This window comes from Morus notabilis, unplaced genomic scaffold (genome assembly GCF_000414095.1).
Source record: "Morus notabilis unplaced genomic scaffold, ASM41409v2 Scaffold225, whole genome shotgun sequence".
NCBI classification, from domain to species: domain Eukaryota; kingdom Viridiplantae; phylum Streptophyta; class Magnoliopsida; order Rosales; family Moraceae; genus Morus; species Morus notabilis.
Genome location: NW_010357850.1, coordinates 67,018 through 87,758, shown reverse-complemented (window position 1 = coordinate 87,758; position 20,741 = coordinate 67,018). Strand labels below are relative to the sequence as shown.

Sequence of the window (20,741 nt, the reverse complement as noted above, 5' to 3'; positions counted from 1 at the left end):
CAAAATGAAAATGGTGTAAAAATTAGGGAAATTTTTACCGTCGAGAGTAAAAGTTTCATGAATCATAATAATACAAGTACAAAGAAAAAATAGAGATATTCTTCTTTTTTAAATTTTATAGTGGAGAAAGTTATTTTACTTTATGAGTAAAAATTATTGTTTTTAATTATTAAATTAGTTTTTTGAAAGTTAAATTTGTATATATTTACATTAAAATTTACAACGTGTAATACAGAACTACTCATACTCTAATCAGACTATTGAAAAGCTGATTAAAAGAAGATTTTATTTTTGGTCTTAAAAAATTCACTCAACTAAACAAATTGCTATTTATTTTATGTTTTTAAATTGCAAATTATATATATAGTTTTAAGACATAATCAAAAAAATTTCTAAAACACAAATTGCTATTTATTTTATGTTTCTAAATGGTAAATTATACATAGTTTTAAGACATAATAAAAAATATTTCTAAAACACAGTTAGAACTACCAATTTAATGTTTTGCTTAAAAGACTATTGGTTGGAAAACACAAAAAAAGTAAATCACAAAAAAATGAGCCATAAAAATACTAAATTACAAATAGAGACTTGCTCTAGTATTCTCTTTTTTTTAGAGACACCGGTGTTTCTTACTTTTCAGCCATCAAATCTGTATCAGAATTTGTCTGTTTTGTATACTTTTTAAATTTGATGTGATTTTGTTCAGATTTAATAGCTAAAAAAAGTAGAGAATACCAGTGTTCCCAAAAAGGAGGGAACACCAGAGAAACTCCCAAACAAATATTTGTTCTCAAGAGACATCGTCTTTTTATTTTAGTATATTGTCATAAAACTATACAACAACCAATAATATGGAGATTATTTATTGGAAGTTTCTCCGGTGTTCCTTCTCTTTTGGGAACACTGGTGTTCTCTGCTTTTTTAGTCGTTAAATCTGGTCAAAGTCACATCAGATTGAAAAAGTATGCAGAACAAACATATTTTGATACATATCTGACGGTTGAATAGTAAGAAACACCAGTATTCATAAAATGTAATAAACACCGGAGAAAGTCCTTTATTTATATAAGAAAAAAGAACAATAAATCTAAACATTAAAAAAGACATATTATCATTCATTTATTATTATATTTTTCCTATTTACAACACCATTTCCTTTTTTTTATTTTATGTAGAGGATTCTACATAAATACTAGAAATATGTTAAAAATAAAGAAAGATAAAGGGATTTTTTAATTACTGTTTTAACTGTTAAATTAAACTAAACATAGATTTTAACATATTCAAATATGTTGTCCAATTTTTGATATTTTAATTGGTGTCAAACCAACTAAATCATATCACATCATTCTATGTTAAACACAAAAGAGTAAATTAAAAAATAATCTAAATTTTTCACATGACGTGACATGATTTGATTGTTTAGGTACTAATTAAAACACTAAAATTAGATAGTAAATTTGAGTTTAATTTTAACCGTTGGATAAAACAAAAAAATATATATCAAATTAAATAAAAGACAACAAAATCTAATAAAAATTTGATACTTAAATTAAAATAATATCCTTATAATATTTGTTTATTGTATGAGTAAAACAAAACTATTTTTAAAAAATTTAATAAATAACCATTTTGACCAACTTTGTTAATAATTGGCCAAAATTTTTAAATTTTAGCAAAATAAACGAACTTTTTACTTTTTAAGAAAATAATTGTTTTCTGTATTAATTAATTAGTGATAAATTATAATTAAGAAGAAAGGAGACAAATACTCCTTAAAATATATAAGTTTAAATTTTTACCATTTACTCTTGATTAATATTCTTTTTAGTTAAATGATTATATTAGTCAAAAAGGTATTACTCAAGAGTAAATAGTAAAATCCAGACTCGTGCAATTTAAGATAAGTTCAATAATTTTTTCCATAATAATAATGAAGTATTAATAAATATTATTAATCGGTAATAAATCATGATTAATTAATATCAAATCACAATTAATTGACAAAATGAATCAATATCAAACTAAAATTAACAAGAAATTAATTATTTTTCTAATTTTATAAAACTTCGACCATTCATAGAAAACACCTCTTAAAAAGGGAATTTACAAATTCCTTTTATTTTTTCTATCCTATCTTTAAAAAAAAAAAGGGACTATTTCTACCGGTAGGACCAATTTTCTAATTGTTGGATATAATTAAAATCAAATGAGATTAAAATAGTATGCAGAACATGCAATTTTTGATATAGATTTAACGGCTAAAAAAATAAAGGATTAATTTCAAAAATTTCTCCCGAACTATGACCCTTTTAACACTTTGCCCCCCGAATTTTAAAAAGTAACATCTGTTCCCCTCAAACTTTGTTCTATCAACAAGTTTTATTCTTCTGGTATAATGAGTGACGAAATTACCACGTGTCACTTATTTAGTGAGAATTGAAAGCATAATTACGTTTATACCCTCCTAATCAAATAATTCCTCATTTTTAAAATTATATATAATTCTTTTCTCTTTTCATTTTCATTTTTTTTTGGCTTTCATTGTTATCATTACATCAAAAAAATGGAAGATCGTGAGATCTTCTCCACCTTCAAGGAGTGTGCCTTCCATGCATATAAAGTAGCTTCACACATGAGTATTATACCCAAACAAATCATACAACTCCAAAAAACTAATGTCTTGACCTTATGAAAAAACCATATGATTAAAGAACAAACGAAATACTCAAAATATTCTACCTCATTTTTCCGTAATTTCTCACCAGCCAAACAAAACAAAGGATAGATGTTAGAGAGAGAAAATGAACCAGGCCACATTGGTCTAATCTCGGAGAACTAGCCGGGGATGACGGCGGAGATAGAGTTGGGGACTTTGGCGGCAGTATCCATGGGAATGCTGTGTGTAGAGCCAACAACAAACTCTTCTACCATGGATTTCCTTTTGTTTCTCTATCAAAACCTAAGCTTTGGAAATGAGAGGTTCTGATCTTGGTTTTGATTTGTGGGAGATTAGTCTATGTGTTAAAATGGGTTTTTTTAACGCATTTGAGTTTTTTAATAGTTTTTTCAATAATTTAGGGCTGTTATAGGTTAATTTACGATAATATCATTTTCAAATAAGTCAGATATTTGATACGTAGTGATTTATATAACTCATTATAATAAAAAGATAAAATTTATTAATGGAATAAAATTTAAAAAGATGTTACTTTTTAAAATTTAAGAAATAAAATATTAAAAAAATTATAATTCAAGAAAATTTTTTAAAATTAATCAAAAATTAAAACTATCAATAATTTTATTTTTTTATTGCAGAAAGAAACTCCTAAAAAAGAAAAAATGAAAAACAATTTAGCTGACGTGGTTGTTCTCTCTCTGGATCCTATATGGCAAGGCAAGTGGCCCTTTTGTTTTGTTTTCGGACAAAAATCAAATAAATATAATAGCGGAAGAGAGTCCGGTAGCTGTCATGCGCACCAGCTCACTTTTCTCAGTCTTCCCTTCCTCGCTTTCTTTCTTTCCTTTTCTTCTCTCTCTCTGCTGCGTTTATTTCTTTCTCTGTCTTTCCATTATAAAAAAAAAAAAAGACTTTTCTTATACGGGTATATCTCTTCTTTTTCTATTGTGGGAAAACCACGCTTTGTTGTACATTATACAAGAACCAAGAAATAGCCCATCAAAACGAGCAACAACAACAACAACAACAAATAAACAAGCAAAAAAAAAAAAAAAAAACTGGGTCCTACACGAATACCCTGTTTCTTGCGCAAATTTCAACCTAGAAAACGTGGCTTACGAATTACCCATTACCCCACTCCTGTTTTTTCATGTTTTTGTTTGCCCTTTTCTTTGTAAGATGGTTTTGAGTTCTGTTTAGTTTCTCTCTCTCCCCTGGTTTCTCTCTCTAGAATGATGTCTAAAACGGTTGCACTTAAAACCTTTTCTTGAAAGGAGAAAAAGAGAGTCTTGGAAGGAACCTAGTATTACAGCAGCATTAGTATTAGTAGTGGTGCTTAAATGCTTATCTTTTCTTTCTTTTGTTTTCTTTGTTCATCCATGTGCTTAGCCTACTACTAAACGTAGTTGGTATTCTTTTTTCTTTTTTGGCCTTTTGTTGACCTTTCAGACTTTTTATTCTTATTATTTTTATTTTCATTTGAGAGAAAAAAAGGAAATAAAAAAAGCTCAAAATTTAAGGAGTAAAAGGGGAAAAAAATAGTATTCTTTTGTTGGGTTTATTCTGAACCAGCTGCTTCTCTCCAGGCTTCTTCAGCTTTGCTTCATTGGTGTTTGTGTTCTTCTTCTTGTTCTTGTTCTTCTTCTTCTGGGTTTTTGATCTTCTTTTTGTGACAATTGGGTTCTTCTCCTTGGATCCTCTTCTTCAGGTAATATAAAAAAAAGTTTCCTTTACTTTTCTTCTCCTTCTAATTCTTATGTTTCTCCTGCCTTTTCATGCTTCTTAGTTGTTACTTTTTTTTTAAAATTATTATTTGTTTATTATTAGTGGTTTTTATAAGCGTACTTTGTGCTTTTAGTTGCACTTTTTTCAATATTTACTTGGATTTTATGTTTTCTGTGGTTGATTATTTAAATGGGGGTATGATGATGTAGAAAAGATTGCATCTTTTTTGGTGTACTGTTCTTCTTTCCCATTTTTTGTAAAGATGTTTTTTTTTTCTTCCTCTTTTTTATCGAAGAGTTGGGAAGAAGTGAATTTTACTTTTACTTTTCACTTGCTAGACTTGTGTCTTAGTTAATCTAGGTGGGTTTTGCTATTTTCATTTTGTTTACACCTCAAAGCTCTCAAGTAATCTGAGCAAGTTCTGAAATGTTTACATGAGTATAGGCAACAAAGATTGTGCTTTTCTTTTGAGTCATGTAAATTTGGGGTTTTTTTCCTTTAAATTTTATTTTGATGTCTTTCTTTGCTCATATTTGCACATATTTCCAATAATGGGATTTTTCTGTTAACTATCCTGTTTAAATTTGCAAATCTTTGATTTGCTCACCAATCATTTCACAATCATGACTTCTTATCCTATTTTTTCCTGATCCAAATTAGGAGTAGAATCATTTTGTCATCAAGAGATACCAATTAAAAGTACCTAGTTTTCGTATCCATTATTAGTTGCAGCATCAATAAGTAGTTTATTATCTTTGTGTTTCTTTTTAGCTTCTGAAAGTGCCCATCTCCATTGGTTTCTTGTCACAAGAGTTCTTATTGACATTCTGATGGCAGATTTTCAGTCTTCCTATTCCAGCATGTTATTCTGCATTTTTCTCTTTTATGGCTTTTGCGCTTACAATTTATTTCTCTTTTCCAGGTTCATACAATTAGCCTGGCCAGAGTGATTTTCCGACATTTTTGTATTCTTCTTCTTTTTGGAGGCAAAAGATGGAGAACTAGAACTAGAAGTTCTCTGTTTTGGTGTATATTACTTACTTGGCAAAAAGATGGCTAACAAATTGGCAAATGCTGAGAACAATAGCCAAGGGAACAATGAGGATTCACTAGATGGTTTGGGGGAGGCCAAAGAATTGTCAGGTGAGGGTGATTTTAATATTACCGAGTCAAAATCGAAAAGGTTAATCAGATGGGCAAATCCTCAGCAAGACTTGATTTTAAGTGTTAAGTATTCACATATTGGTAAAAGTGGCACTAAGGACCCTTTCTTCAAAAATGCTCAAGGTTTAGATTATAGGATTCCCAAACGTATGGTTAGTGTAGACGAGAAGTATCTCCGTCGTTGCTTGGAATTAATTCATTTTAGAGCTTCGAGAACAGCTCGAGGCAACGTGTCTGTGAATGTGAGCTCTGAGAAGAGGAATGGAGAGGTGTTTGATTCGCCTAGCTTGGTGTTTGAGTGTCCCACGGTAGCCGAGACTGGGAGTGTAGTCATAAGCCCTGCAGGGGCAGGGCAGTGGATTTTGGGTTCAGTCATGGGCAGCAAGAGTATGAAGAATATCTTGAACAGCCCTTTGCTTCAACATTATGGAGCATTAGATAGCAATGCAAACTTGACAAGGATAAATTCTAATGATGTCAATGATTCAATTTGCTTTGATTTCATGGAATCTCCTAGTGCTTTAAGTCTCTCTTCGACGTTGAAGCTAGACATGGGCACACCAATCAGGGAAAGGCACAAATATGGAATTGATATCGGGCACAAAAGGCTTCTTTCTGTGTCGAGCACGAACTCCCTATTTTCGGATCTAATTTGTTCTTCGGCTTCTACCACTATTAATCAGGGGATGCTCCAATGTACATGGAAGGATGGAAATCCTCATTTTGTTTTCTCCACAGATGACCAGAAGGACGTCTATGTAGCGAATTTATGGAAAGTTGAGTCGAAGGAGGAAAAGGCTTTAGACTATGTATACTTGTTTCATTCAGGAAAGAGTGGCCATAAGGACCATGAGATTTGTGATGGTCATTCTCGCCTTGTTGGTAAGATGAAGGTGTCCAATTCTTTCACACTCTGCCCAAACGATTCGAAGATCTTGGAGACTGAGTTTGTTTTGTTTAGTGGTAGTGAAAGTTATGTAACAGATATGCCGACTTCAAGCCATCAACTGAGGAAGAGTAGAGGTTTATCAAGGAAAGTGGCGGAAGTATTTAGGACTAGCCATTCTGCCAAGCATAAAACCATCTCGAAGTTTAGTGGGCACCACACAATACTGGAAGAAAGTTGCATTCCAGAGACATGCATAGATACATGTGACAATCTCGACTCGGCTGGGGAACTGACTTTGTTAGACGATCATCCTCCTCCAAATCTTGAAGTGGCTGCGATTATCGTGAAAGACCATGTCCCTGACACTCAAAAGCAGGAAGATGGTGGTTGGGGCTTGAAGTTTCTCAAGAAAGTTGGGGTAAAAAAATCCACTAAATCTGCAGAGGCCTCTCTACCTGTCAACTGTCATCGAAGTAATGGTGATTGTTCTATGAGTATGGATATTCTAATCCCGGCAGGTCTACATGGTGGGCCGAGAACCAGAAATGGTGGTCCTTCCAGTCTCATAGAGAGATGGAAATCTGGTGGGCATTGTGACTGTGGTGGTTGGGACATGGGTTGTCCTCTCACAGTGCTTAAACCCAGATCAAGCAACGATGAAGACTTGCCCCATATCCAAGAAGAGTGCAAGTCATTCGATTTAATTACACAGGTGAGTCACATCCTTCTTATAAATTGTGTATTTGTCTTAAAAATACCATGGAGGTTCATCGAGTTCTAAAAATCTGCTAACAAGCATATATTTGCAAAATTTATGCGTTTTGGCCTTAGTGCTCATGTCAAATTGTGCAATCTATGTTCCAAGGTAGTTGTTCGTCAGATTACGCAATTTGTGCATTTTGTTCCAATTTATATCAAGTTACAGGTAGAGCAATGATTCGCATCATGAAAATTTTATCATGAATGCACACACTTCAAAATAATGTGGAATCTGTAAAACTGAAATTATTGTGTCGTCCCAACTCTCTCCTTTTTTTTTTTTTTTTTTAAACAGCTAACAAGTTGTATTTTAGCTTCATGATGTGTCTTAGAATCGTCTTTTCAAGATGGGTATCGTTTCCCTCTGTGAGTAGTCTATCATCTTCTCTTGGTGTTGAATGACTTTTTCCTATTCACCTTTGAGTCACTATGACACTCATGTACCTTCCGCGAATAGTTTAGCACATCTTCTCTTGGTGTTGATGACTTTTTCCTATTCACCTTTGAGTCACTATGGGCCCGTTTGGAAAGTATACTCAAACCATGATTCTTGATTCTGATGTTTGAAATTCAAATTTTTTGTGAGAGGAAAACACTATAGCAGAATCAATAATTAGAGTTTGAGTATATGAAACAAATGGGCCCTATGCGATTATTATTTGCTTGAACAATATGACATGAGTATATATTTGAGATGACACGTTTTCTCTAATTTTTCAGGGTTCACAGAATGGCGTTCCGACATTGAGGATTGTGAATGTGCAGGATGGTTTGTATTTTATTCATTTTCAACGAACTATGTCCGTTCTGCAGTCTTTCTCGATCGCAGTAGCGATAATCCATACACGGAGTCCCTCTCTGCGGCCCAAAGATGGAAATGAATTGAAATAGCAAGATCAAGGTTGAAGTTCTTCCTGATATTGTATTTCTTTTACTGTATTACACCTGTAAGTCACGATATAGGCATTTATACTAAGATTTATATGATTTTGGCAATGTTTTGTGGTTGTCTGTTATTCGGGTATCAGACAACTTTCTTGTTTTGTTTGTACTGATTGTGCTTTTTGTCATTTGATTCTTAGATCAAATGTTACCTTTTGTCTATTCCCTTTTTAGTGAATGTAAAAGCTTTTGACATTGTTACACTGATACCAGATCAATATCATGGCAATTAAAACACTTTTGAATCTCTATTCTTTTAATTCACTTGATTCTATTGGCATGTGTATACAAATAGAAAATTGATCAAATTGATGATCCATGGTTCTTCCAAGTCCTTGACTCTAAAGTGCCGATATGAGGATCTTTTACGTGAGCAACTGCACATGGAGAAAAAGAAAAGGTGCTTATCATACCAGTTCTGTTTCTTTTTATTTTCTTTTTGTTCTTTTGTCCATAAGAACCACTTTTGTATTCTTGTTCTCTCGTCACTGATGTAATGCATAATTCTGAGGTAGAAAATTATACTTGCCATTATGAATTCTCTGGTGCAGATTTTGTCCTACAATGTGCCGATACATGCATAAATCAGGAAATTCAAAGGGATGGTTAGACTTAGGATCTATCTAAGGCAGTCTCCCGTTTTCGTCTTGGCCAACCTACGTGTACCTGACTGAGAAGTTAGACATGCTTGCTTTATTCACCACGAACTTTTACGCACTTATCTTCTTACATGATGCGAACAAAAGTAAGTTTCCCTCAATCTTTGCCTGTTCATTTTTCTCCTTTTTTTGTCCATCTCTAATCTGTCAAGATTTTAGCTAGAAGGCTAAGCTTTGATCATATAGAATAATAACATTACTTTATGTTGCAGCCATTCCTCCAACAGGCGAGTTGCAAAGTCGATCATATAGAATAGAGAAGAGTACTTTTACACGAACGTTGGCAAAAGCAACCTCAGTCGTCAGTGTTGAAGAGCAATGTTACTCCCAGGCAATCCCAAAAACCAAAACAAAGCTGCCATCTGGTCTGCGGCCGATACCTATGGCAGTCACCATCTCAGCTGCTTGTTTTCCCTGTGATGTTGCCATCTTTGGTGGCACAAATAATTCGACTTATTTACATCCAGATCATGAATGTTTTGCATCAATGTTATGCAAGTGGACAATGCTGCTATATATAAGGAGTTACACCATTATCTTAGATGCTAATCTCAATTTTGAAAAATTTGAGGAGGAAAGACGGACCATGTGGAAAACTGGATTTTACATTTTGTAATCGTCTGAAGTCATCTGTTTGAGTCCCAGTTTTTGGATGTCATTATGCGTATATTTTTGCTTTTGTTGTTTTCCCAATCTGACGTGGAACACCAAAAGTGAAAAGTTCGTGATGGAAATGGCCTACTTTGGTGCCCGCCAAACCTCTCTAAATGCTTAGAGATAAGTTGTAGCGTTTTTAATTTTTGGGCCCGTTTAGTTCGCTGATTCTAAGTTAGATGTGACTATTTTTTAAAATTTTTACTGTAAGCCAAACCTCTCTAAATGCTTAGAGATAAGTTGTAGCGTTTTTAATTTTTAGGCCCGTTTAGTTCGCTGATTCTAAGTTAGATGTGACTATTTTTTAAAATTTTTACTGTAGCAAAACTCGAATTGGAGTGATTTGGATTTAGTTATGAAACGTCTAAAATGGACTGAAAAGGGTATTTGAGACAATAGCATATTTGGTGATGAATGTAGACATAACGATTAGAATTTATAATAGTTAACTCTTGAATGAGTTACCTCTATTGTTGGGTTGTTCACTATCTTCAATTGGAAGGTTACAAGGTTGTTTGAGTACAATATGTCTAAAGGAATTTCTGCAGAGTAACAGTAAGTAAAATAACATAAGGTTCTCTCCTCAAGGGTGTTGTTATTCTATTTATATAGGTCAGATGAGATGGTTTCCTTGGCAATTACCACTCTTCTCTCCTGTCATGAAAAAGCCATGAAGCAACGGTATAAGTTAGACCTCGTTCATTTCACCGATTCGAGTTTTTAATTTTAAATTTCTACAGTTAAAAGTTATCAAAAAATATCATATCTAATTTTTTCTATTACAGTTAAAAACTCTTAGAAAATATCACATTTCAACCCAAATTAAAAACTTAAATTCACAAAGTGAACAAGGCCTTAGTAGGCGGTTACTGTGTATTCATTGCCCATGGTCTCTTAGTAACTTTCATGGTGTTAAAGTATAAAACTATTGTTAGCTCACCTCCTAATAGCTTAAGCTTTTGGGATGGATTGGTAAACTAACATGGTATCAGAGTGGGAGGTCCTGAGTTCAAATACCCGTAATTGCACTCTTTATCCCAATTTAAAATTATCATGTGTTGGGTCTTTAATATATCTCGGGCTTAAATATTCACGTGCTGGGCTTTCCAATTAATTTACCCACACGATTGTCAATTGTCCAGCCCACACGTGAGGAGGAGTGTTAAAGTATAAAACTATTGTTAGCTTACCTCCTAACAGCTTAAGCTTTTGGGATGGATTGGTAAACTAACACATGGTAGATAGGTATAAGTAAAAGTATGAATGGTTCCGTAAAGTTTAACAAGGGCTTCCTTAATGTATTTCTCTTAGGTGGTAAGCGAGTATGTTTATTAACTTAGAGCGACGAATAGCGGCTACTAATCAACATTCAATGTACTATGAATACTTAGGGGTTGTTCTTTTGTAATAAAACTCAGAAAAAATTTAAACTCAAGTTACAATTTTATTCAAGTTTACGTTCTTTTAAGTTTTAACTTTATTTAACTTTACTCAACTTTATTCAAGTTACAACTTTAACTCAAATTATAACTCAAATTCAATTAAAAAATTACGCTCAAGTTACACTTGAAAAGAACAACCCTTTAATGTTTGATTGCTTTGATGACCACAAACCATGTGATATCTTTAGCCTGCTTAGTGGTAACCGACTAGTGGTACTCGATTTATCGAGATGTGTGACGAGTAAACTTATAGGTGACCATCGAGTACTCGAACGGGTGACTATTAAGTTTTAGCCGTTAACATGGCTAGGTGATTGATGAGAATCAACAGCCGAGTAATGAGTAAGGCGACAACGTCCTTAGCATGGAGCAAGTAGTGAATAATTACCGACTATCCCGAATTGTCAGCGACTTGGTACCATGTGTAAGATTATGATCGGTAAACGAAGTCGAACCCCAACAATGAATGAAGAGGACATTAAATGAAAAATGCATATTAGAATTCCTCCCCTCATTAGGGAAAAAAGGGAAAAAAAGCTTGAGCATTTGTTTTTTCTTAACTGGCGTGGTGTCATTATTTATTTATTTATTTTTTTAAGAAAAGGGTAATACTTTTTAGCTAAAAAAAAAAGAATGTATGCTTTCAAGAAAATACAAAAATATAAAATAATTACCTATTTTCTTCAAAATTGACATTATTTTAACTTAAAAAAAACTCTAAGAAAGGAAAATTCCTTCTTGACAAAAAAAAGAGAAAAATTTCTTAAAAAAAAGCACGAAAGGAATTAAATGTTTCTTATTTTTTCTTTTAAAAAATGAAAATTGTTTTTTTATGAGTGCTATTGGGTAGCAAGTTGCTATATGTCGGCCCTATAACCTCAGAAAAGGCCCAAACTTTTCAAAGCCCAGTACCTATGTTAAAACCCTAGATCTGCAAACGCTCCCTATAAATTCACAAACAAAACCCTAATTCTCCTTCAGCAGCAGCCATTGTCAACGATGTCGAAGAGAGGTAAGCTAACCTGCGTCGCTCTCGCTCCTCCTTTGATCTTGATTTGCATCTTTTACTTTTTCTTCGACATTTTTTTCAGCTGCCAAACATATCTTATGTGCATGATTCATTTTGATTGTTCGTTATTTTCGTCTGTTTAATGGAGCTGCCAAACAGATTTAATCGCATGAATCATCATGATTTGTTAGTTTATTTATGTTTTTAGGTCTAGGTTTGGATTTAGATCTCAGTGATAATTTCCTTAGGAATTTAAATTTATTGTCTTTTTAATCGGAATTTCGTATTATATTTCTTGCAATATTCGCAATGATAGTTATGTCTACTGAAATTTAGTGAAAATAAGAAGAAATTAACACAAATGAGTGGTTTGAATTTTAGTTGATGTATAACTTGGAAATGCATTTTTTTTCTTATGAATTTTGTGTAATTTGGAAACATATATTCTCGTGTAAGTTTTGTTAATAGTAATTGATAAAGAAGTTTGAAAAGGGCAGACGCTTCTGGGTTTGTGATTTCTTTTAAAGAAAAGAAACTGTTTGTGTCTGAAACTCCGAATAATGCATTATATAATTTGTTATTTTCTTGGTGTTAATAGGACGCGGAGGTTCAGCGGGCAATAAGTTCCGTATGTCGCTGGGTTTGCCGGTGGCAGCTACGGTAAACTGCGCCGACAACACTGGTGCCAAGAACCTTTACATTATCTCTGTGAAGGGCATTAAGGGTCGCCTTAACCGACTGCCGTCGGCATGTGTCGGTGATATGGTTATGGCCACAGTGAAGAAGGGAAAGCCTGAGTTGAGGAAGAAGGTTTTGCCTGCTGTCATCGTGAGGCAGCGGAAGCCGTGGAGGAGAAAGGACGGCGTTTATATGTATTTCGAAGGTTATTGCTTTAGCTTTTTTTTTTTTTTTTTTTAATTTATTTTGTTGTCAGTGATTGTTTCACATGAAGTTTTTTGAATTTCTCTGCATTAGTTTGAATATGTCGTATGCTAGGGTTATATTCGGTGTGTTTTGTTTCCTTTAATGAAATATAATAGATTTTTGGGTAGTCAAGGAAATGGACTTTTAATTGAATAACATATTTTTGATGTGATCCATTGCTTCCATTTTGTGTCTCTTCATGCCTGCTTCTAGTTCAAGACACTATTTTGTCATCTACATTTTTCAATATTCTATGACCTTAATTCATATGGAAACCCACGTGAACTTTGTATTAAATTGGTTGCTGGTTAAGTGGTATCCTGATGCGTTTGTAGCTCACTTTTTATTGGGTTATCTACGTACTATGATTTGATGCTTCTTGAGACCAGCTGGATTAAGGAATTGAATATTATATCGAGTGGGGTATCTCTTGTTATAGTATCTTGCTTTTCGCAATTTGGTACATCTTTTTCTAACTCTGTTCTGATTCCTTTTTGTCCCTGATAGTTTCCTTTAAGTCGGATTCTTGATTTGTTTTCTTAACTATTGGCATACTTAGGGTAGTTGTATAGCTGGTGATGTAGTGTGGAGGTTTACCTCTTAGGCTCGACACCTCCCATACCCAGCAATATCTGAATTACCAGCCTACCCCAATACCGGATGGTAACTTCTTATAATGATTATTATCCCTGTCAAGGTCGGGACATTAGTGTAATGTCCATTTTATCTTCTTTCACTAGTTTAACTTTTACCAGACATAAGTCAGGTATCATCCTCAACATTTCATGGTTGATACAGTTACGAGTCTGGAAAATCGATAGTGTCCATCGTTACAGGTGTGTCTTTACTTTTTCATGCTCACATCTGCTCCATTGGGGCCCTACATATTTGTTCAAGTAGTTTATTTATCAATAAGCAGAATTTAGTTTTGAAGCCTTTTATTTGTTGGTTTCTGGTTAAAAACATCAAATCAAAAGTCCTCAACTGAGATCAGCAACTAGCTTAGCAATTAGCAATGTGCATTGGGCTAGCTTTTAATTGTTTCTTTTATTATGCAGGTTATAGATGTTGTAGTTGACATTGTTATGCCCAATTAACGTTTTAGATAATGATTTTATTTGCAGACAATGCGGGTGTCATCGTGAACCCAAAAGGAGAGATGAAAGGTACGGTTGACATTAAAACCTTAACCTCGAGTTTGCTTTCCTTCAGTTGGAAAAATTATGTTCACTTGGATAATATTCAGGATTTCTGTCTCTGAAAGTTTATTTTGCTGAATCTTTATGATTTCTCATTGGTTTCAATTATTATTTTAGGCTCTGCGATTACGGGTCCAATTGGCAAGGAGTGTGCAGACCTATGGCCTAGGATTGCAAGTGCTGCTAATGCTATCGTTTAGGAGTGCCGACCTTATTTTTATTTTTCGCGTAGAAACACTTGGCTGTCGTTGTTTGTTATCCTTTGTGCGCTTTGAACCCAATTTTTGTTTTTCAAGTATGAGATTTGTTTTTCAAGAATGAAAGTTTTGTTGCAACATTGGGTTTCCCTCGGCAAATTAAGCATGTAGTTTCTTCTGTACTGTTCGGTTTTTAGCCAATTGAGAGGTTGTTCTTTTGGAGTGTAACTTGAGTGTAGTTTTTGAGTTAAATTTGAGTTATAACTTGAGTTGAAGTTAGAACTTGAATAAAATTGAGTAAAATTAAATAAAGTTGAAACTTAAAAGAACGTGAATTTGAATAAAGTTAAAATTTGAGTTGTCTTTTTTTTGAGTTTCATGCCTTGAATGTCCTAAGACTTGAGACACGTTTTTTTTTTTTTTTCCTTTTTGCAGGAGAATTTGTGTTGAAAAGTGTTGAGAATTTGAATTGAAAAGTAATTTATTTGAGGGAAAATATGTAGAAAAATAGTTGAATTTAAATTTTTAGAAAAGAAAATAATTGTGAAAGGAATGGGGCCTTTTATCTCTCAACTAAATTTGAAGTCATATTTCTTGAGCAAAAACTAACGAATGAAATCTGAACTTTGTAGCCGTGCTTTCTTTGATATAGACTGTGATTATGGACTTTGCATTTGGTTAGTAAATTTGTGTCATAATTTAAATTATAGTTCGTAATTCGTTATAATATTCTCTCACAAAAAATACACGTAAATTAAAAATAATTTTAAATTATAATTTTAAATTCATGAACTAAACGCTCAACAAAAATGAGGAATTGAAGACATGCTCAGTTCCAGAAAAGTGTGAGAGATTGGGTTCCAGCCTGAAAAGGACACATTCTGGGAAAAGAAAGAACTTTATATTCAGATCTTAGTGAGCTTAGGAGGAGATGAATGCTTTTTGTTGGGTAATTATGGCCCTCACTTTTAAGATAGACTAGTTTAGGAACGTGCTCCGTATACGTCGTTGTGTGGAATCAGCGGAGCAGTTTATTGTTTACTATCCATGCGTTTATTTAATAGGTTTGAGCTACTGTTCACCTTTTTGTTATAATATTCCCTTAAATTTATGTTCAAAACTTATGAGCCAAATGAGCTGTACATAATAAGGGAAAGAAAAAAACAATCACGGATTGATATTGGAGAGAGGAGAATGTGAAAACTATACATAACATAAAAAGGGGGAAAAAAAGGAAATAAGGTCATAGACGAAAAAAAAAAAAGAAGAATATGAAAAAAAAAAAAAAAAAAAAGAAAAAAAAAAAAAAAAAAAAAAGAAAAAAAAAAAAAAAAAAAAAAGAAAAAAAAAAAAAAAAATGACGAGGGAGCAACATGCGGAGAATCATGGGGATTAGAGCAAAAAAACTCACACCGACACTTTCTAAGTAGAATAGATAGATTTTTTTTTTCTAAGAAAAACACGCCAAAAAAACTGTAAAAACACGTGAAAAAGAATTATACTGTACGTCAGTTTTTGACAAAAAAGGAATACGAAAAAAATAACATTAAGACGTATATAAAATAAATTATTTTAATAGGAGTAAAAATAGGAAAAAAAATAATTTCAAAGTACATCATAAAAAGATTAAACTGTATTAGCATCTGGCAAAAAGAAAAAAAAAATAGAGGAAAAAAATCAGTAATAAGATTAGTAAAAAAAAAAAAAGGCTAGGATTGAAATGCAACAAAAGGAGCAGCGTAGAAGAAATTATTTTAAGAGAACAGTAGGAAATGTGAAAAGTAAGAAGTGTTGTTTTAACTGTTAAATTAAAGATATCATCAGTTTGTTTTGTGAGTGTTTGTTGACGCATGATTTCGTATCAAGCATGACAAAAGTCCAGGTCCAAATCTTCGCGTCTCGTGACGCTATGGGCTTGCTTCGTAGACCTAATTCACGCTCAGAGAACTCGCGTGGGTCGTGATTTGCTGGGCCATATGTGATAAAGTAAACCCATTTATCATTTAATTCGATCTGATTTGAATCCTGCTTAGAGAGTTTTCACAATTATCGAATTAAGTTTAAATTGGAGATGGAGAATTCCCAAAATGCCCTACTCTTATCCTTTTGAATGCCCAATAACCCAAAGCCTATGCCTTAGAATCCTCCTCACTTGCCAAGGTTCGAAACTCGTTGTTTCGACTCCAATGGAGGCTTCATCCGCGCTAAGATGTGCCTAATAGAGCTGCTCTTCGTGTCAGAAATTTTCTTGAGACGTCCTTTGTTCGGGCCGGGCATGCCTAATAGAGGCTCTCTCCGTGGCAGGCATGTCTGTCGGAGAATTTCCTTGTGACCTGATTAGTGCATGAAAATGCACCCTAAATATTACTTTTGATTTATAAAATATTAAAATATTTAAGATTTAATTAAACAATTCCATTATTTTTATTAAGAATATTTTTAATTGGAATTTGTCTATTTTTGCTTAATTATTGCAGATGAAAAGCATCCTAAAAAGCTACACAAGAAGAAGCCATGAAAGTCATATTTTTAGCCAATCCGAGCCACACAAGCCGAGCCAATCAGAGAGAGAGACACACCACCCTTCAGTCTAGCCAAATGAAGTGGGCCCCAGTTGTCAAACGCGTTCCCCAACCTCTCCACGCGGGCGTCACCAGCACTGCACAGCTACCAGGGCGCGTCTACTTAACGCGCGATCAGGAGGGCGTTTCAGCTTGGTTTCTCGTGGGTCCCGCGTGCAGCGTGCCAGTCGAATCTCTCTCCAACGCGTAACAGCTGTCTCCCGCCACTGTTCAACACCAGCACACTTCTTCCTCTCCGCGCGTGAGACGTGGAAATTTAATCCACTTCCTCCGACCAAGCTTTGACACGTGTCTTCTAGGTGCTGAGTCTGAATTTCTACTTCAAAAGCAGAGCAAATGGCTAGATTTCTTCCTCAAATCATTTATATGATTTCTCTTAATTTATGTGTAATTTTATTTTGTTTCCTTTTATCTTGTCATTCTCCATTTTTGATTATTTGTTTCCTTATTTGACATGTAATCTCTGAACACTATAAATAGGGGTTAGCCTAAGGTTTTTGTAAGTTTTTTTTATTCAGTTTTCCGTCGTCTTGCTGCCAGTCTCATATTTTCTCTCTAGAACTTATGAGAATATTTTGCAAACTAGGCTAGAGTTCTCTTGGTGAGGTTAGAGATGAACTTTTGTTGAGTGACCCAATTTGGACTTTTGATTTTTTGTGCTGTAAAGTTCAATATCTGAATGAATTAAATCTCATCTATCTTTTATTTACTTTTCAAAATATTGTGTGCCAATTTTTATATAAGTTCAGTCATGTTTTTCTTATGTAATTCTGTCACGCATTGTTTTGTTATTCAAATTATTTTGCGAGTTGTCTTTTACTGCAATATTGTCAATTTGACATGTTGTTGATTTTGGATAACTGGTAATAATAATCTTTGTGATTTTAATGTAATGATTTAATTTACTCGATACTTCTATTTGTGAATCAAAACTTGAATTGGTGAACGAAACATAAGGGATTCTCAACGCCTCACTGTTTTTACTACAAAATTTCCTTCATACAAATTTTCTCATTTTTATTTTATTTGCAACAAAAATCTCAAAAACTCTTATTTTTCTTTAATTTACTTGTTATTTTATTTTTCTCTAATGCTCTTATTCTGCTAATCTTTCTTGTTTATTTTGTTACCTCTTTGTGGATACGACTGCCCTTCTGTGCTACAATTGACCGCTTGTGAACAACACTTTTGGGCGTTAATCATGACCATATATGCCTAACGGAGCCGTTCTATGTGCCAGGCATGCCTCCTTTGGACTTCCTTCTCGTCAAGCTCACCTGACGGAGTAACTTCATTCAGAGCAAGCTTTTGTGTTAGAGCACACACAATGGCTGCTTAATCATACTTGCACAAACCATTTCTGACAAGGTCTGATATGCGATCAAGCCTGCAAAAGTGGAAGTCAAAGGAGCACAAAGTTGAGTCAAACACCTTTGAGAGTTTTAGACTTGGGAAAGCTCCCAAATCTAAAACTTAGCCTCTAAGTCTTTCCATTTTCAGACTTGTTAGCTCCGAGAAGGTAACTGAGATTTTACTCTAAGTAGGATGGCGTGTTCAGGGTTCCATCAGAATGCCATCGATCTTTCTTCAGAGTAAATCTCTAGCACCTTCTATTCCATTTTTGGTGAGTCATTTTGTCAATTTCGGAAAGGTAGCTGGGATTTTGCTCCGAACAAGATGGCATGTGCAGGGTTCTATATGAGCACCATTTTTTTTCCTCTGCAGTGAATTCCCAGAACCTTTCATTCCATTTTCGCCAATCTCTTTTTCAACTCTAAAAAGGTGCAGATGGGTTTGCTTCATTAAGGTTGTGTGTGCAGGCCTCTGTCAGAGCACGTTCTATGGATCTCCGAAGTTGCCGTTAAAATGCCACCATTTCATTTATAAATACCCCTCATCTTCCCCATTGCAACACACCACAACAACACCATTACAATCTTTGAGAGGCCATTATCTACTCTTGAAAACTCTATTATCTCTCAGATTTCCCTCTCATTTTGAGCATATTCTTCAAGTCTTTTGTTACAAAAACTCAAAGTTCTTCAAGTTCTTGAGGTGTTGTATAGTTTCTTAATGTTGACAGCCTCAGAAACTCCTTAAGAACTCTCGTCGATCCTTTTCCACCAATCATCCAAGAGTGTTCAAAGTTTGTTCATACTTTTTCCAGAAACATTCTTACCTTCTTCCTTGGAGCTACTTTCGCTCACTGTCGGAGCAAGTGCTCTAAACGACATCTTTGCTCTTGGAGAAACCCGCATATGCTCTCAGAGGGTCTCCTCAACAGATCCTTATCCACCTCCACGAGTCACATCTCGCCCTTCATCAAGCCTTATCCACCACACGGGTCACCCTTTTTCGCTCTTGGAGCAGCCTGTGTTTGTCATTACTTCATTAAGGCCCTATGCAACCTTTGAATCTCCTCTCTAATAACTACTTGATCACTCCTCCCAACACATTTCATCTTTGTAGTTCCTTAGTTAAATTTTTTGTGAGTTCTCTAACATTTTTATAGGGTCATTTTTGTCATTTGGCAACGAAGCGGACCTTAGGATCTATTTCCTTCAGTTCTCTTCGGGCCTAATTGACCCCACTTCTCCGGCGGAGGTCCCGCCATCGTCATCTACTTCGAAGCTGCTAAGTACTTCGATCTATTCGGATCCGCTTCTGGTGAATTGTGTATTTATGCATGTCAACCCCTGACACGTCATCCCCCGGATCTACCGGACCCGATAGTGTCCGTGTGAAAATTTTGAAGTATGCAACACATAATATTTAGAATCACATACCAGGTCGTTGAAAATTAGGAAAAGGTGATGAATACCCCTTAGAGTGCATACGTGTGGATATTTATCCCTTACTTTTGATTAATATTATTTTTAGTCAAATAACTATATTAGTCAAAAGGATATTCATCAAGAGTAAAACATAAAAATCCAGACTCATGCACTCTAAGAATAAATTTAATAATTTTCTCTTGAAATTTAATATAACAGTTGAAATAAAAGTACCTACTGATAGCTAAAAAGGACATGTGTTACCGTAAAAATTTCCTTGCTTTAATACAGACAAAGTGAGGAAAGCAAGTATTTTAAAGTACTTTGTAAAAAGAAAAAACATTGAACTAAAGCAACATTTGACAAAAAAAAGAAGGAAAAAAAATAAAAGTAAACATTTTAAAAAGAAAAATACATAAAAGAGCCAAAATGTTTTTTTTTTCCCTCATTTTAATATGTATCATCACAATAAAGTTTTTCCTTCTTTTTGACACATAAGAATCACCTTTTTTTATTTTGTTTTAAACATTTCTTGTTTTCTTTTTCTCTTTTCTGTTTTTTTTTTTTTATCAAAGTTCATATATAGTTTAATTTTGTTTACAATGTGCTCTTTTAAAATACATTTTTTTTTATTAAGGCTGTTATGCAGTTTCATCTTTCTTTTATGTGTTTCTGGAAACACTTTTTTTTATAACCATATTTAGATATGTTTAATTTATCATATCATATATTCTTAAATGTGTTTATGTATTTTTTTTTACCTTATAACACTCTTAAATACTATTTTTTTATATGTAACCTATAAATAATATACTCTATAATTTGCTTTATTAAAAACTTTGTTTTCCTTTTAACTATGCTCTACTTCCATAAAAAAAAAACTATGATGTACTTAAATTTATATATATATATATATATATATATATATATTACTAAACTAAACTCTTAAAGGAATACTAAGTTAATAAAAAAATTAAAGAAATTTTAATTCTTTATATAAAAATATAACACGTTGACTGCACGTGCGTTGTGGTTTCAACTAGTGCTGGAACTTCGGGTCGGCGGGCCGCCCGAAGCCCGAATTTTTTCGGGCTCGGGCGGGCCGGCCCAATTCCCGCCCGTCCAAGCAAGAAATTCGG

At 33.8% G+C, this 20,741-nt stretch overlaps 2 protein-coding genes across 3 annotated transcripts; both read left to right on the top strand.

Annotated features, from left to right (window-relative positions):
- Positions 1 to 4,189: 4,189 nt before the first annotated feature.
- Positions 4,190 to 9,519, top strand: LOC21389162. 2 transcript variants are annotated; one of them, XR_002903661.1, is made up of 6 exons: positions 4,190 to 4,391; positions 5,331 to 7,173; positions 7,941 to 8,121; positions 8,458 to 8,562; positions 8,714 to 8,907; positions 9,034 to 9,519. XR_002903661.1 is itself a non-coding variant. In XM_024176411.1 (3 exons), exons 2-3 carry the CDS (start codon positions 5,461 to 5,463, stop codon positions 8,109 to 8,111), a joined length of 1,884 nt encoding a protein of 627 aa, XP_024032179.1. In that variant the 5' UTR covers positions 4,190 to 4,391; positions 5,331 to 5,460; the 3' UTR covers positions 8,112 to 8,425. The 2 variants fall into 2 exon arrangements, 1 of the variants encoding a protein (XP_024032179.1); XM_024176411.1 differs by lacking the exons at positions 8,458 to 8,562; positions 8,714 to 8,907; positions 9,034 to 9,519 and having other exon boundaries at positions 7,941 to 8,425.
- A 2,363-nt stretch (positions 9,520 to 11,882) lies between these two features.
- On the top strand, positions 11,883 to 14,428 carry LOC21389161 (60S ribosomal protein L23). The gene is made up of 4 exons (XM_010090911.2): positions 11,883 to 11,929; positions 12,525 to 12,809; positions 13,975 to 14,016; positions 14,167 to 14,428. The coding sequence occupies exons 1-4, from the start codon at positions 11,917 to 11,919 to the stop codon at positions 14,247 to 14,249; spliced, it is 423 nt and encodes a 140-aa protein (XP_010089213.1). The 5' UTR covers positions 11,883 to 11,916; the 3' UTR covers positions 14,250 to 14,428.
- The last annotated feature ends 6,313 nt before the right edge of the window (positions 14,429 to 20,741 follow it).